Raw genomic sequence first — 15303 nt, 5'->3', positions numbered from 1 at the left:
ATATAATATAAAAAAATCAAATATATATAATTTATTTATACACAAATAAAAATAAAAAATATATATTTACAAAAAATATTAACGTTAAACATGCATATCAATCTTAATGTTTGATCTTTATTTGTTTGCAGGTACGACCTGGGCTTACGTCGGGGTAGCTAGTGAACCCTCTCTCGGTGGCGAAAGGAAGAATAAGACGGGGAGGCAGTCGACGAGAAAGCGGGCGAGTCCGCGCGGAAGAAGAAGAAGAGGAAGTCCGGAGAACGCAGGCGCAGGCACCGTAGGTGATGTGAGGCTGGCGCCCGCCTCACGTCTGGGGTGATGCCCTCCAGTGAGCCTCATCCCCCGTACCACCTTCAGCACCACAATATTCCTCCGTCGCATATACAGCAGCACACGCCGAGCGCGATCGAGCATCAGTTCTTTCAGCAGCTGGTGGCGGTCCATCATCAGCAGCAGCAACAGCGACAACAGCAACACGGCGGGCCCTTTCAAAATTCCACGTACGCGCAGCAGAAGCAGGAGATGAGCCCGGAGGAGGAGGGGGGCCGAGGGGGTGGGTCCCCCCCGGCGGCTGGGGCTGCGTTACATCAGCCCCATCACCCCCGCACGGCCAGTCCACCTTCGGGCACGGAACCCTGCACCCGCGACGCGATACCGACACCTACACCTATCGCGGACACCACCACCACCACTACGACCACTACTATGACGATGCAATCGCAGGGTCAGCAGCAACAGCAAGGCCCTAGTCCGAGTCCGAGTCCGACGGGCGGCGATGTGGAAAAATTCGACGGTAAGATCATCTACAATCCGGATGGGTCGGCCTACATCTTCGAGGGCGAGAGCGAGCTCAGTGAAGACGACTCTCTACCTGATGGTTGTATCGTGGACGGGCGCGGTGTATCGGTTCCTCACTCTTTAGTTTTCCCGCAAATCGCGAACGCGTACTACGTATCGCGGTTGTATGCGCATCAGGCCTATCAGCAGCAGCAGCAACAGCAGCAACAACGCTCGACGGCCCAACAGCACAATCCCGATCTTCCCGTAATGCACAGTTACCGGGTGATCAGTTACAGGAGCGCAGAGGGTAGTAAACAACAGCCCGCTCCGAAGTTTACGGCGCCACCATCACCTGCATCAGTGCCCATCAAACCTATCTTAATGTGTTTCATATGCAAGCTCAGTTTTGGATACGCGAAAAGTTTTGTCGCGCACGCTCAGGGCGAGCATCAACTTACTTTAATGGAGGACGAACGACAGATACTTTCACAATCGACAGCGTCGGCTATCATTCAGGCTGTGGGTAGAGGAAAGCAGCCACTTGTTAGTTTCCTGGAGCCTGTCACGAATTTGGCTTGCACTCAGGCGTTACCCGCGCAAATACAAGGTCAACAGCATCAGCGTAATGAGTCTAACGAACACGAGACAACGACAACGAACACACCGGCGAGTACACCTGGCGTACCTAGTAGTCCTCAACAACAGCAATCGCAACAAACGCAACAGCGACCCTCGCCGAGCACTCCCACAACGCCGACGTCACATTCGAATCATCCTCTCACATACAATCATCAACAACATCAGTGGACCGGCGCGCAGGTCAGTGCCGTATCCTGGGCCAAGGCTCCCGATGTCATGCATTACAGCTCACCACCACCGTCGGCTTCGTCAGTTAAAGGATCTCCATCTTCATACGCGCTTACTCATCCACAAAACCCACCGAGTTACAGTGGCGGTACCACGATAGGTGTGTGTTCGGATCATATGCAAGGCAGACCGAGCGGAGTAGAGTGCGGTAGGTGTGAATTGATATTAGCTACCAGTCGACTCGCCGGTGCCGGTGGACCGCTCGTTGGCATCCACAGCCGAAACTCTTGCAAAACTCTGAAATGTCCTAAATGTAACTGGCACTACAAGTACCAGGAGACCCTTGAGATACACATGAAGGAGAAACATCCGGAAAACGAGACATCTTGCATCTATTGCATCGCTGGTCAGCCGCATCCTAGGTTAGCGCGTGGCGAAACTTACACTTGCGGCTACAAGCCATACAGATGCGAAGTATGCAATTATTCTACCACGACGAAAGGCAATCTCAGTATACATATGCAGAGTGACAAACATCTGAACAACATGCAAGAATTGCAGCAAGGTAGCGGGGGTGGTTCCGGTACCAGCAACCCCTCCTCGTCTCAGGAAGCGCCAATGCCGACACGGAGTCCTCACCATCAGCAAAATCACAATCCACATCTGACCGCTCAGAGTAGTAATCAGAGTAAACCGAAGCATTCGTTTCGCTGCGACGTATGCAACTACGAGACGAATGTCGCGCGGAATCTGAGAATACATATGACGAGCGAGAAACACACACACAACTCGCTCGTTCTGCATCAGAATATCAAGCACATGCAAACATTGTCCGTGTTGTCTCACCATCATCAAGCGCAGCAGCATCATCAGCAGGCGCAACAACAACAGCTCGAACAATTGCTCCACTTAGGCGGTCTGGACAAACCTCCGCAACACGCGGAGGCGGCATTGGCTGATATGGCTTACAATCAAGCGCTTCTGATACAAATGATGACCGGCGGTCCACTGCCACAACAGCTCCCGCCTGACATCATGGCGAACATGGCTGCCATGACTAATCTTGGCGGCGATGTTGGGCTTTCGCCGGACAGCATGGAGCCGCCGCCAGAACCCGCGGACCAAGATCCCACCCATCTTTATCACTGCTGTGTCTGCAACAACTTCGCGACGGATTCACTCGAGGCTCTGGGCCATCATTTGGCCGTCGATAGAACGAGGACCCGCGAAGGCGAGATACTTACGGTGTTAAACGCACATTTCATTTGCAAGCTCTGTTCCTATAAAACCAATCTGAAAGCGAATTTCCAGCTGCATTGTAAGACTGACAAGCATCTGCAGCGGCTGCAGCACGTGAACCACGTGAAGGAGGGTGGTCCACGTAACGAATGGAAACTCAAGTACTTGGCGTCACCCACGAGCGCTGCACAATTGCGCTGTCACGCGTGTGATTACTACACTAACAGCGCCCATAAATTGGCTTTGCACGCCGCCTCGCCCAGGCACGAAGCCGCGGCGCTTCTGCTCCGTCATCTTATTGAGGCGAGCAGCAATATCCAAACTCCTGGGAAATTGTATCACTGCGCTCTGTGCGTATTCAGTGCCAAGCACCGATTGCCGCTCCTACAACACGTGAAATCTATGCGACATTTTCAAATGGAGCAGTTACATCAGCTTCACAGGAGAAGCAGCCTCCAAGGAAACGAGACTCCGCACACGGATATCAGCGACGTGTTTCAGGTAGTGAGCGATCCCGATGTGCCGCCCACGCAACAACCGAGCCCGACCACGCCAACGACACCCAACGCTACAAGCACCAACAATGGTGAGTTACAACAAATCTAATAATAAATAAATACGACAAATATTATATATATCCGTCATAAAATATTATCGTTTATATAATTATATCATTAATATTCAAAATCAACTTTTTTCATGTTAAGAATATCATATTTTTAATATATGTATAGAAAAAATTGCTTTACATTTTACATGAAATGATGTTGACATTTATTATATAGCAAAATTACGAAGAGTAATCAATTAAGAATGGCAAAGTACGCTAAAAGCTCATATTTTAAGAAATTTACATAAAAATGGAATATTCAATTAATTTGGTTTTTTGATAAAGTAATGGATTATGATCACACATTTATGTTGTATTCTTTGCTTTCTCAAAAACTAAATTCCTTTAAACACTTTTTTTTTATAAAGACAGCTGTGTGTCGATACTAAAAGAGCATTTTTGTATTTTTTGATCAATCAACACATGAGATAATTTTTTAAAATTATTTATTCGTTATAACTTGTTTATTTTATGTTTTTAACAGGCTTTATAATTAATTGATAGATCATATATTGGTTGTAAATTTTTTTATATTAGATATACTTGAGAACAGTATTTAAAAAAATGTCAGCATACATTATAAAAATTACATATACGAAACAAGAGAGAGGTAGGTTCATGCTAGATATAATTTCTTTTATGGCAAATTTCTTTTATGTTGGCTTGCACCCTACATTAGTTTGTGCGAGCAAAGAAAACTACACCTGCAACTACACCCTTAATGAATTCAGTGGTCTCATTATTTTGTTATCTCACAATTAGTCGGCAATGATGGTAATTTTGTATGGCATATGGCCATGGCGTGTGCCGTCACTACCGGCGTGCACAATGCTGCGTGTTATTATGTAATATATATTGGTAGGGACTGTATTTATATAAATATATATGGAGAAATGAGAAACCAGCAAGCACACAGTTGCTCCGCGCGCTTTGCAAGACATCGCAACTGACGGTCGTATCGTGCAAATTTTCGGACAATGCCGCACGATACAGACGGTGTTTCTTTTTCGTCTTTTTTTTATCGTTCCTTTCTTTTTTTTCTCTTCTCTTTCGTAGAAAACCGCCATATCAATTCGATGTGTGTCGATGCGGCCAATCTGTAATTTGACTTATTACTGTTGTAAAACCGGCGCGAGAGCATCTGCGACGCGTGCAAAGGACCGACCGTTGGTTCCTCGTCGTCTTCCTCTTTTCGACACGGCCGGAAAACTTTCTCTCCGCGATGACGGCGATATGTACATACGTACATGCGTGCGCGTTTTGCTTGCGTAAATCCTTCCGTTCGCGCACCGAAACGACCGGCAGAATATATATAATTGCACCGGTAATTCTTTCGCGGATCGGTCACCGGATGGACCGCGGGAGGAAAAATCGCAAGCGCGGTTCTCGGGTAAGTCTAATCAATTTAATAGAGCCGATAGAGAGAATATCCGACATATAGCCGGTGCGTACGTGACACTAAACGCGAACTTTACGTTGCGTAGCACTGTGTGTGCCATAGTTTAGCCGGTAGTATCTATAATTTACTTTCTCCTGTGGCGTTTCAAACTAATGTCTCGGGGAATGAATCGCTGCGAAATAGATGGCTGTTTCCTGCGCGCGTCTGAATACTTATTGCCGAAGTTTAATATTGCGCCGACCGAATGAAACAACCGATTTATTGTAGCAAATGTCGGCGAAATCGAAACGTAAATAATCTTACTATAACAATATATATGATAATTAGAAGGAAATTGTAATTGTGAAATGTTCTACGGTAGGTAGAAATTTTATAAATAATCATAAGTGCTTTTCTTGTCATTCTTTGCACATATAAGTGATTATACACCATTTGCGTTTTTAATTAACCGTTTACTACGGCGCCGAGAAATACGATTTAAAATATTTTGTGATGAATAAATATCAATCGCAAAAAACAAGTTTCGTAATTTCAAGACGCACTCGGACATTCATAAAGATACTATAATAAATGGATCGTAAAAAACTTTCTTTTTTTTCTGCTTAACATTGGAACTTCCATTTTGTATTAATTTCGCATCAAGACGTTTCGGTTATAAAATCAGAAATACCAATCAATAAATATCAATGTCAATTTAAAGAAAAATTGTGTGTATAATAATTTAATTTATACAATTTTACTTAAGAATTTCCGCTATCTATATTCCTTAGAAATTTTATATACGTCTGAAGATTTTAAATCCTATTCTCACATGTAACATTTTTTTATATGCTCTAAAATAAAGAAAAAAAGAAAAGGTCAAATCTTGATAAAATTAAGAAAGAGACAACAATAAAAAATGTTTGAAACAAAATCCATCAAAATCTATAAAAAATAAAAGAATTTTGATATTTTAATTATTTTCAAGTGCTCCATTTTAAACTACATAGATATTCATTATTTACAGACAACATTTAAAAAAATCTTTTTAATATATATATATATATATATATATATATACCTAATATCTTTTTAATAATTTAAAAAATTTAAAAAAAAATTTAAAATTCTGCTCTTTTGTCCATATTATACTTTCCTTTAAACAGATTAAATGGATTAAAACTACAATTTTTTTTCAATAGTGATATGTTATTGACTTAATTTACTTTATATTAAATCAGAACATTAATCATTTTTATCATCTTTAATATGAAGATTCTTAATAATTAATTAGTTGTTGCATCCGAAAAGAATCTTCGAAAAACATTTTTTTTTGTCTGATTTCAGAACGACGGGAGGAAGGTAGTGAGTGCGGTAGTGAAGTGAAACAAGAACCGGATAATGATCCAGAACCGGAAATGGAGCCGGAGAATGATCAAGACGAAATTACGTGCCTATACTGTACGTATCAGCCGACGTCGCGGGAAGAATTACGACAGCATTTGCAAGTGGCTCACGTTCATGATTCGGAAGAGAAAACTGAAGCAGTGAAGGAAGAGCCGACGCCGGACTTATTATGCCCCTTGTGCCAAGATAGTTTCAAGGAACGTCCTGCTCTCGAGAAACACGTGATGCAAATTCATTCCGTTAACACCGATGGCCTGCAGAGGCTATTACTACTGGTGGATCAAAGTCATTGGCTGAATAATAATCCGAGGAATACTTCAACGCCAGCTGTAACAGCTGCAACGACGCCAACATCGCCCACGACAACGACGAAACCCCATCAGGAAGAAGACATGAGCGAACGGAGTGGCAACGATGACATCGAAGAACTCAACAGGACTGTGTGTACTGTGTGTGGTCGAACTTACCGTTCTCCCGAAGACCTTCAGCAACATCACAGAGAAAATCATCCAGCTACTATGCTCACTTTAGCAGTTAGCGAGAAACATGTTTACAAGTATCGTTGTGGACAGTGCAGTCTCGCTTTCAAGACTTTGGAGAAAGTTCAACAACACTCCCAGTACCACGCGATCAGAGATGCAACCAAATGCACCTTCTGCGGACGATCTTTTCGTTCAGTTCAAGCGCTTCAAAGACACTTGGAATCTACCCATGATCTCCATGAAGACGAATTAGCTCAGTACAAACAGAGCTTAATCGCACATCCCTTGCTTCAAGCGCTTACGGAAGAAACATTGAAGAGGCAAAGCGGCTTGATTGGCGAGCAGAATGTGGAAGATGATGCCGGTAGAGGTGACGAAGAAGAAAGTGATGCTAGTGATTCGTCTCCGTTGCAGAAAGAGCAACGTCTACTAGAGGATTATTTAAATAGCCAAACAATTGCTGAAGATTCTTATCACGATCCTAATCGAAAATTCAAGTGTCACCGGTGCAAAGTGGCCTTTACGCGTCAGAGCTATCTCACTGGTCACAACAAGACTTTGTTGCATCGCAAAGGTGAAAAGATGTCTTATCCAATGGAAAAGTATCTGGATCCTAACAGACCGTACAAGTGCGATGTTTGCAAGGAGAGTTTCACACAGAAGAACATACTTCTCGTGCATTACAACAGCGTCAGCCACTTACACAAACTAAAGCGAGCGATGGCACAGGAGCAAGGTAACAACAATACATTGATTTCGGTAGTACCTCCGGCCAGTCCGACCGAATCGCCCGATTCCCAACAAGATCAAGACAAGAAACCTTACAAATGCAACATCTGCAAAGTCGCATATACCCAGGGAAGCACCCTGGATATTCACATGAGGAGTGTCCTTCATCAAACGCGTACCAGTAAACTGCAGGATCTTGCAGCTAGCGGTCAGGTAGATCTCGCTCGGCCACTAATTGAGCAACCATCGCCGATAAGCCCAACCAGTTCACCCGTTAATAGTAACACTAGTAATGCAAGCGGGATGCTTTGTTGTTCACGCTGCAGTGCTCTGTTCGTCAATCAGGAACAATTAGCAACACATCAGCAACTATACTGCATTTTTAGTAATCCACTGGCATTGTTTCAACAATTAGCTGCTTCGCAGCAATTAACCTCATCCACTCCGGCTAAGACACCACCTCCTACATCCACGACGCCAGGACCGCAGCAACACATGCAACAAGCCACGCAACATTCGTCGCAGGACATTCTATCCCAACCTCGACATAAGACCTCGCAAATGTACAAACATCTTTTGGAAAGCTTCGGTTTTGATCTCGTCATGCAGTTCAATGAGAATCATCAAAGACGGCAGCGTAAAGAGGAGGAAGCGGCCGCCGCTCTTCAAGCGCAGCAGGAACAACAAAAGCAGGAACAGCAGAAGCAAGCTCTCGCTGCTCAAGCCGCGCAAGAGAAAGAGGAAGAAGCTGAGGAGACTCACATTGATGATGACGTGATACCCGAGCTTACACGCAGCACTTGCCAGCACTGTAACAAAGAATTTAGCAGTGTTTGGGTTCTGAAGGCTCACTGTGAAGAGGTCCATCGCGATCTTGTACCGCGCGAATTCCTCGAAAAATATGCGCAGCAGTTCAAATGCGAGTACGAGAAGAAAAGCGTGGTGGTGACCGTCGCGACATCCTCATCAACTACTACGGCGCCGAGGAGCTCCACGCCTGCTGCTGGACAACCACAAGATCTTAGCTCCGATAAAGAATCACGCGAAAAAGAAAAGGAAGAAAACACTGAATGCAAGGAACGTATCAGCCGAACACCAGAAGCCACATCAACTACTCCAGCTACTACTCCGGCATTGAGTAACACTCCCGTTTCAAGTACAGACTCTACGACGCCGACTGTACTGCCTACCAATTCGCATCACATTTCACAACAGCAGCAGTCACAGCAGCAGCAGCAACAACAACAGCTACAGCAACATTCACAACTTACATTTGCTCAACAAATGTCCGAAATGCAAGCTGCTTTGAACGCAATGGCGGCATCGCAACTACAGCAACATCTGCAACAATATCCGGGATTGATGATGGGAATGATGGGATTACCATTCTCATTGAACGCTGTACCTGCTTTGGCAGCTATGAACTTACAGCCGCCTTTAGTGCCAATGATGTTACCACCACCACCGTATGATGGTGCCGCCGCCGGATATCCACCAATTAATCAAGCGGATCTTCTTGCTAAACAGCATCTTGCTCTTCAGCAACAACAGGCGGCAGCAGCGGTAAGTAGCATGAGAGATATATACTATGTGTTGTAATATTTATTTATTTTATATTTATTCATTTATTTATTTATTGACGCAAACCATTTTTTGATAATAAATAATATTACAATAGTGTCGAACAGTAGTAAATAATATAGTTAGAAATAAAGATATAGTTATGCCAGGAGGATAAGACAGATTTAAAAGAATGTTTAAATTTATATGCAAAAGTGAAATGTTGTTCGAAAAAGATATTTTTCGTATTAATCTATCCATCAATCTATATTTAATTATCTTCTGCATTGCATAATTGTCGAATATCAATTACATATGTCAAATATTAGAAAGCGGACGGAAAGTACGAGCGATTTTTTTGACCTTTCAGGCGAACGCAGCTGCATCACAGAAACGAGCGCGTACGCGTATCACAGATGAACAGCTAAAGATACTACGCGGCCACTTTGATATTAATAATTCTCCTGGTGAGGAACAAATTTTGGAAATGGCCGCCCAAAGCGGTTTGCCGCCTAAAGTTATAAAACATTGGTTCCGAAATACGTTATTTAAAGAGCGGCAACGTAACAAGGATAGTCCTTACAATTTCAATAATCCGCCAAGTACCACTTTGAATCTCGAGGAATACGAAAAGACAGGTGAAGCGAAAGTGACCCCATTAAATTCCAGCGTATCTGGCAGTTCTTGCGACGATAAAAGTCCAAATAAGCAAGTCACGCCTCCACCATCTATACAAAATGCAAGCACATCGCAACTTACCGAGATTAAACAGGAGGCGCCGGAGCAATCACAGTGTCAACAACAACAGCAAAGTCAACAACATCAAGAAGAGCAGCAACATCATTCACCCGGTAGCTCGGGTGGCCAACAATCACGACCGCATTCACCTGCGCTCAGTATGAGTTCTGTATTCTCGGGCATCCATCATGACATTTCGTCTCATCCCCCATCGACTACAAACGCCCCGAGTACTCCAATGTTACCGCCGAAACTGGCGCCCCAAAATTTTGCCAATCCTACTCCGGGAACAGGTAACGTAGTGTCGAACGCGATCGCTGCCATGGCACTTACACCGCAGAGATCTCTTAGCCCGGGCCGCGGACCGACGGATTATTCTTTCGGCGGCAATAGTAATGGCAGCAACGCTTCCGGCGGCAGTTCCGGAAAACGCGCCAATCGAACGAGATTCACCGATTATCAAATAAAAGTTCTTCAAGAATTTTTTGAGAACAACGCGTATCCGAAAGACGATGATTTAGAGTACCTCAGCAAGCTTCTTGGTTTGAGTCCGCGCGTGATTGTGGTGTGGTTTCAAAATGCTAGGCAAAAGGCACGTAAAGTGTATGAGAACCAACCTGCCGCCGAGCCCGTGACAGCGGGTGGACGCGAGAACGATGATGGTTCCGGTAGATTTCAGAGAACACCAGGATTAAATTATCAGTGCAAAAAATGCCTGCTAGTATTTCAACGATATTACGAACTTATACGCCATCAAAAGACGCACTGCTTCAAAGAGGAAGACGCCAAGAGGAGCGCGCAAGCCCAGGCTGCGGCGGCTCAGGTTGCCGCAGTTCTGAGTTCCGAAGACAGTAACAGCAGTTCTACTACAACAACAAATAACACGGTAGCTAACAATCCGTCGGCCGCCCCTGCGCTCGCCGAACAATTACAACAACCATTGAACACCGCCACGCCTCCTCATCAACATCAGCAGCAGACACTATCTCAAACGCATCAACAGTCTCAGCAGCAGTCGCAACAGCAGCAATCGCAACAACAGCAATCACAAACGGAATCAAAGGAAAGTAGCTATCAGTGCGAGAAATGCAATTTGGTGTTCGGACGATTCGAGCTTTGGCGCGAACATCAGCTAGTACATATCATGAACCCGTCTCTGTTTCCGCCAACCTACCCACCTGATACACCTTTCGGAATTCTGCAGCAGCAAGCACTTAACGCTACCTCCGGAGTTACAACAGACACTCCGCATCCGCTCATCGCCATGATGCAAAAAAGAAAATACGAAGACTCCGAGGAGGGAACGGGCAGCGACAACCGTTTAAACTCGGAACACAACGAGCAACCGAAGGACAAACGTTTGCGAACTACGATACTCCCGGAACAACTGGACTATCTCTATCAGAAGTACCAGATCGAGTCTAATCCATCGAGGAAGATGCTGGAGACGATCGCCCGCGAGGTCGGTTTGAAGAAACGCGTAGTGCAAGTGTGGTTCCAAAATACACGCGCTCGCGAACGTAAGGGTCAATTCCGCGCCCACAGCCAAGTGATCAACAAGCGCTGTCCGTTCTGTCCGGCGCTATTTAAAGTAAAGTCCGCCCTGGAATCTCATCTCAGCAGTAAACACGCGGATCAGGTAGCACGTGGTGAAGTAAACATTGACAATATCCCGGATGAGGAGCTCTCGATGGAATCCGCTCCTTCAAATTCTAGCACTCCTCATATGATGCCACCGCTGTTTCCGCCGATCAATAGTGACATGGAGGCATCTTTAAAGTCTTTGAAAACCTCTTATTATGAGGAAATGAAGCGATACTTTAGCGAGCTGGCGCACGCCAGTAATGGAAAGCAAGAAATAGCGAATCATCAAATCGGTCACAATACCGAGTCACCGTTGGATCTTAGCAAACCAGTCGATCTCAGCCGACCCATGAAACTGACTCTGGGCGGTCTAAGTAGCCTTCTCGAAGAGCAACATGGCGCTCACTTCCGCGGTGGCAGCGATTGCGGACCTCTGACTGATTTATCCGAGCGCAGCATCTGCGACGATGACAGCATGAGCGAAACCACGGAATTCCTAGACGATGAAAGCGGGCCGGCGAGTCCGGCTTCGAGTACTCAGAGCTCGAGGCAAGGACCCGCTAGCGGAGGCACCGGGAATACCTCTGGGCCGCCGGTGACCAATGCACAGTCCAGCGGCGGGAACACCACTGGTCAATCCGGCGGCAAGCGGTACCGTACGCAGATGTCAGGCACCCAGGTGAAAGTGATGAAGTCGCTATTCTCGGATTACAAGACACCGACGATGGCAGAATGTGAAATGCTCGGCCGCGAGATCGGCTTGCCGAAGCGGGTGGTCCAGGTGAGCATCGATGGTCCTCGTGCGAGCCCGGCTCCGAGCTCGTAATAAATCGTTAATAACCCTACGAGGAAGCTGTTGTTTGGACGCGCGCGCGTGTCTAATCTCGATCCGAGTTTACGGAGACTAATGGAAACGAGTTGCAGGTGTGGTTCCAGAATGCCCGTGCCAAGGAGAAAAAAGCCAGGCTAGCGGCGGGTCTGCCGGCCGAGAGCTCAGCCGTTCAACCGCATCGCGGACCGACCGGACCAGACGAATGTAGACTGTGTTCTGTGCGCTACTCGGCCAAGACCCCGCTGCAGGAGCATGTCTTCTCGCGGCGGCACATCGAATCGGTACGCGTCGCTGTCGAAGAGGGCAGTCTGGTGCCGCCAACTCCCGGAGCACCGATCGTGCTAGGTGGCGGTGGCGGCGGCGGTCCTGGTATCAGCAATTCGCCGGTAGTCGCCACTACCAGTCAGCAAATCAACCAACAGCAGCAGTCGGACGAAAATATGATGTACGGATCCGTGTTCCTCCACCCTACGGCAATGTTCCAGTCGCAGCAGCAGCAGCAGCATCCCGCCGGTGCTACGGCCAGCGCAGCTAGCACCACTACCGGTGAGTGTCTAGCTGACCTCTTAGACGACTAAACGACGCCGGTTCGAAATTCGTACTAATTTAACGAACAGCTATTTGTATGCATACACATATGAATACATATATCGCAATTTTCAATGCAATTGTGGATTTACTCAATTTTAATTGTCAATCGCGTGAAAGATTTTTGTTTCGACTTTTGGGGTGATTTTTTTTATAAATTTTATCGATGAGTGTGGATCTTTGGGCGTTCGCGTTAAAATTGAAATTACGTTACGAAATTTCGAATTCGCGAGCGTTAAGTCGTTTATAAATATGTCTGTATTTCTGACATATTATGTAGTCTATGTATATATTGCGATGATATTGTTGATAATGATGTACGTATTTGTAAAATCGGGCCTGTGTGATACTCTAAAGGGCCTATTTGAATAGTGACGTATTAAAATAGTGAGGATTAAAATAGTTAAATTTGGGAAGATATACTTCTATATATATATATACACACACATGTACATACCCTATATATACATATATATATATACATATATAGCGAATATAATATATCTAGAGCTAGGCAATACTAAAAGTTCCTTACAGTTATCATCAGATAACTATTAGCATAAGAATATATGAAATATAATAGCATAAGAACGAATGAGATTTCGCGAAATTGCATAAAGAGAATGACTGAGTCAGAGAAAGAATGGGGTGGGTTTTTGAGAAGAAATATGCAAGAAAAATATGCGCGTATAACACGATACAAGAATAAATTTTTTTTGTTTAAATGATTTATAATGATCTCTATTGAATAACAGAGATCCGAATTTAATCTCCTGTAAATTGCTGTATAGTTGAAGAGAGATTCACATTATGACAATTCTATTATATTTTATATTATCTGTTATATCTCTTAAAAGCGCCGTTATGTCTTTTATTTAATCGATTATTATATGAAGCTTTCTTTCGATTGACATCGTTCCGTTATACTGTCGTCGTTATCGTCGTCCTTATTTGCGAAACCATTCCAACATCTTCACGTCCTTTATTAATTTTTTTTTCGCGCTACGCATTCTACGTTTACTGTAAATATTTCGCAAATTCTCGCTCTTATCCCGAATCGGGATCCGAGAGAGCGAGGGCTCTCTCTCGCGATTGATCTTTATTTAAGTACACACGTAAACTCTCCATGATAACCAATTCTACATCTTAGCTTACACGCAGCGTCTCAGCGCAGTAATGCCTTATTTGCTATTAACGACGACGTCATACACGACATTGAAAACTGTACGCAGCTATAAATATACAGCTATATCACACACAGGTATATTATTTTTTTTATATTAATTATTTATGAAACTTTTTTTTGTGATGTGGTCACGCTCTCGTCTGCCCACGTGTCCAACTGGTTAGGAATCGGAAACGTTATATTAATTATTGCGTGTCACCATCACCGCTGCCGGTATATAATATATATATATATCGCATATATCTTTATTTCGTTGAAACGAATGTGTGTGTGAGAAATGCACGTCTGTTGCGTGATACTGAGATAACAGAGCAAATGATTCCGCAAGATCCATGAAACGTGCTTACACATATTGGACGACGAATCATAACAAAAAACACGGTATAAAAAACTTGGTTTAATTGTATTAAATCATTGTATTTCAAGATGAGGATTAATAATGAATGAAGTAAAACAATCTTAACGATATGTATTAAATGCAACAACGTGAGAAATGAAAGAAAATAGAATCATTTTGATCATTTTCACTGCAAAGATAAGATATAGTATTTTCAAGCGGTGATGGCTTCTCGGTGCTTAGCTACTCGAAACTAGACATAGAGACCGTATGTGTACTGAATACGTATACATATTTACCTAACTTAATCAGTGATGCTTTCACTGGTATAATCGCGAATTATGATAATTAATTAGAAACATTTTTCTAGAGCTGAATATTATAGAATATCGTAAAATGTTAGATTCGTTCTTTTTGTTGGATAGTTATTATTATTTTGTTCTTCTTGTGAAATTCGTACAGCGTTTTGTAAAATAAAATAGAAACTTTTGAGACTCGAATATATTATAGAAATTATATATGTAAACATCCCGCAAAGACGTAGTGTGTAGTAAAGGCTCTCATTATTTACACGTACAATAGATACGTATCAGAGAGAAGTATAAGGGATGGCATCGTCAACAAGTTTTTCAATTTTTATTGCGATTTTATGCTAAAGTAGCAAACAATTCATTTTCAAAAAATGGACTCGGAATGGGCAACGACATTAACGCAACATTGATTGATTGATGCAATGGCAGTAACCTTGAATAGTTGGCGATGTGCGTCCGTTTATTTTTTTTTCTCTCTCTCTCTCTCTCTCTCTCCCTCTTTTTCCAATTAATTTTATTTTACACTCGTATCTCCGTGGCTGACGAGGGTGTGGCTTCGCTTTTTTCGCTTTCTTTTCTTCATACATATAAGATATACACTCATTTATATTACTTACACATAAGTACATTCATATACGGACACATAATGTTATGTATGTCGATCGCTACACTATTTTCCTACCACTTTTTCTTATGTATATACAATATAGTTTATTATTATTATTATTATTA

General features: G+C 43.7%; 1 protein-coding gene across 4 annotated transcripts in view; it reads left to right on the top strand.

Annotated features, from left to right (window-relative positions):
- LOC115237112 (zinc finger homeobox protein 4) overlaps positions 1–15303 on the top strand; it is a 457729-nt gene that overhangs the window by 338039 nt on the left and 104387 nt on the right. For all 4 annotated transcript variants that reach the window (XM_029809964.1, XM_029809966.1, XM_029809965.1 and 1 more), the window contains 4 exons: positions 132–3415; positions 6165–8998; positions 9366–12098; positions 12242–12695. In XM_029809964.1, coding sequence (XP_029665824.1) covers positions 322–3415; positions 6165–8998; positions 9366–12098; positions 12242–12695 — 9115 coding nt within the window. In that variant the 5' untranslated portion in view covers positions 132–321. The remainder of the gene's footprint in view (positions 1–131; positions 3416–6164; positions 8999–9365; positions 12099–12241; positions 12696–15303) is intronic.

This window comes from Formica exsecta, unplaced genomic scaffold, assembly GCF_003651465.1.
Source record: "Formica exsecta isolate Colony F162 unplaced genomic scaffold, ASM365146v1 scaffold272, whole genome shotgun sequence".
In the NCBI taxonomy this organism is placed as follows: domain Eukaryota; kingdom Metazoa; phylum Arthropoda; class Insecta; order Hymenoptera; family Formicidae; genus Formica; species Formica exsecta.
The sequence above is the reverse complement of the archived record's forward strand: the minus strand, read 5'-3'. Positions and strand labels throughout refer to the sequence as shown.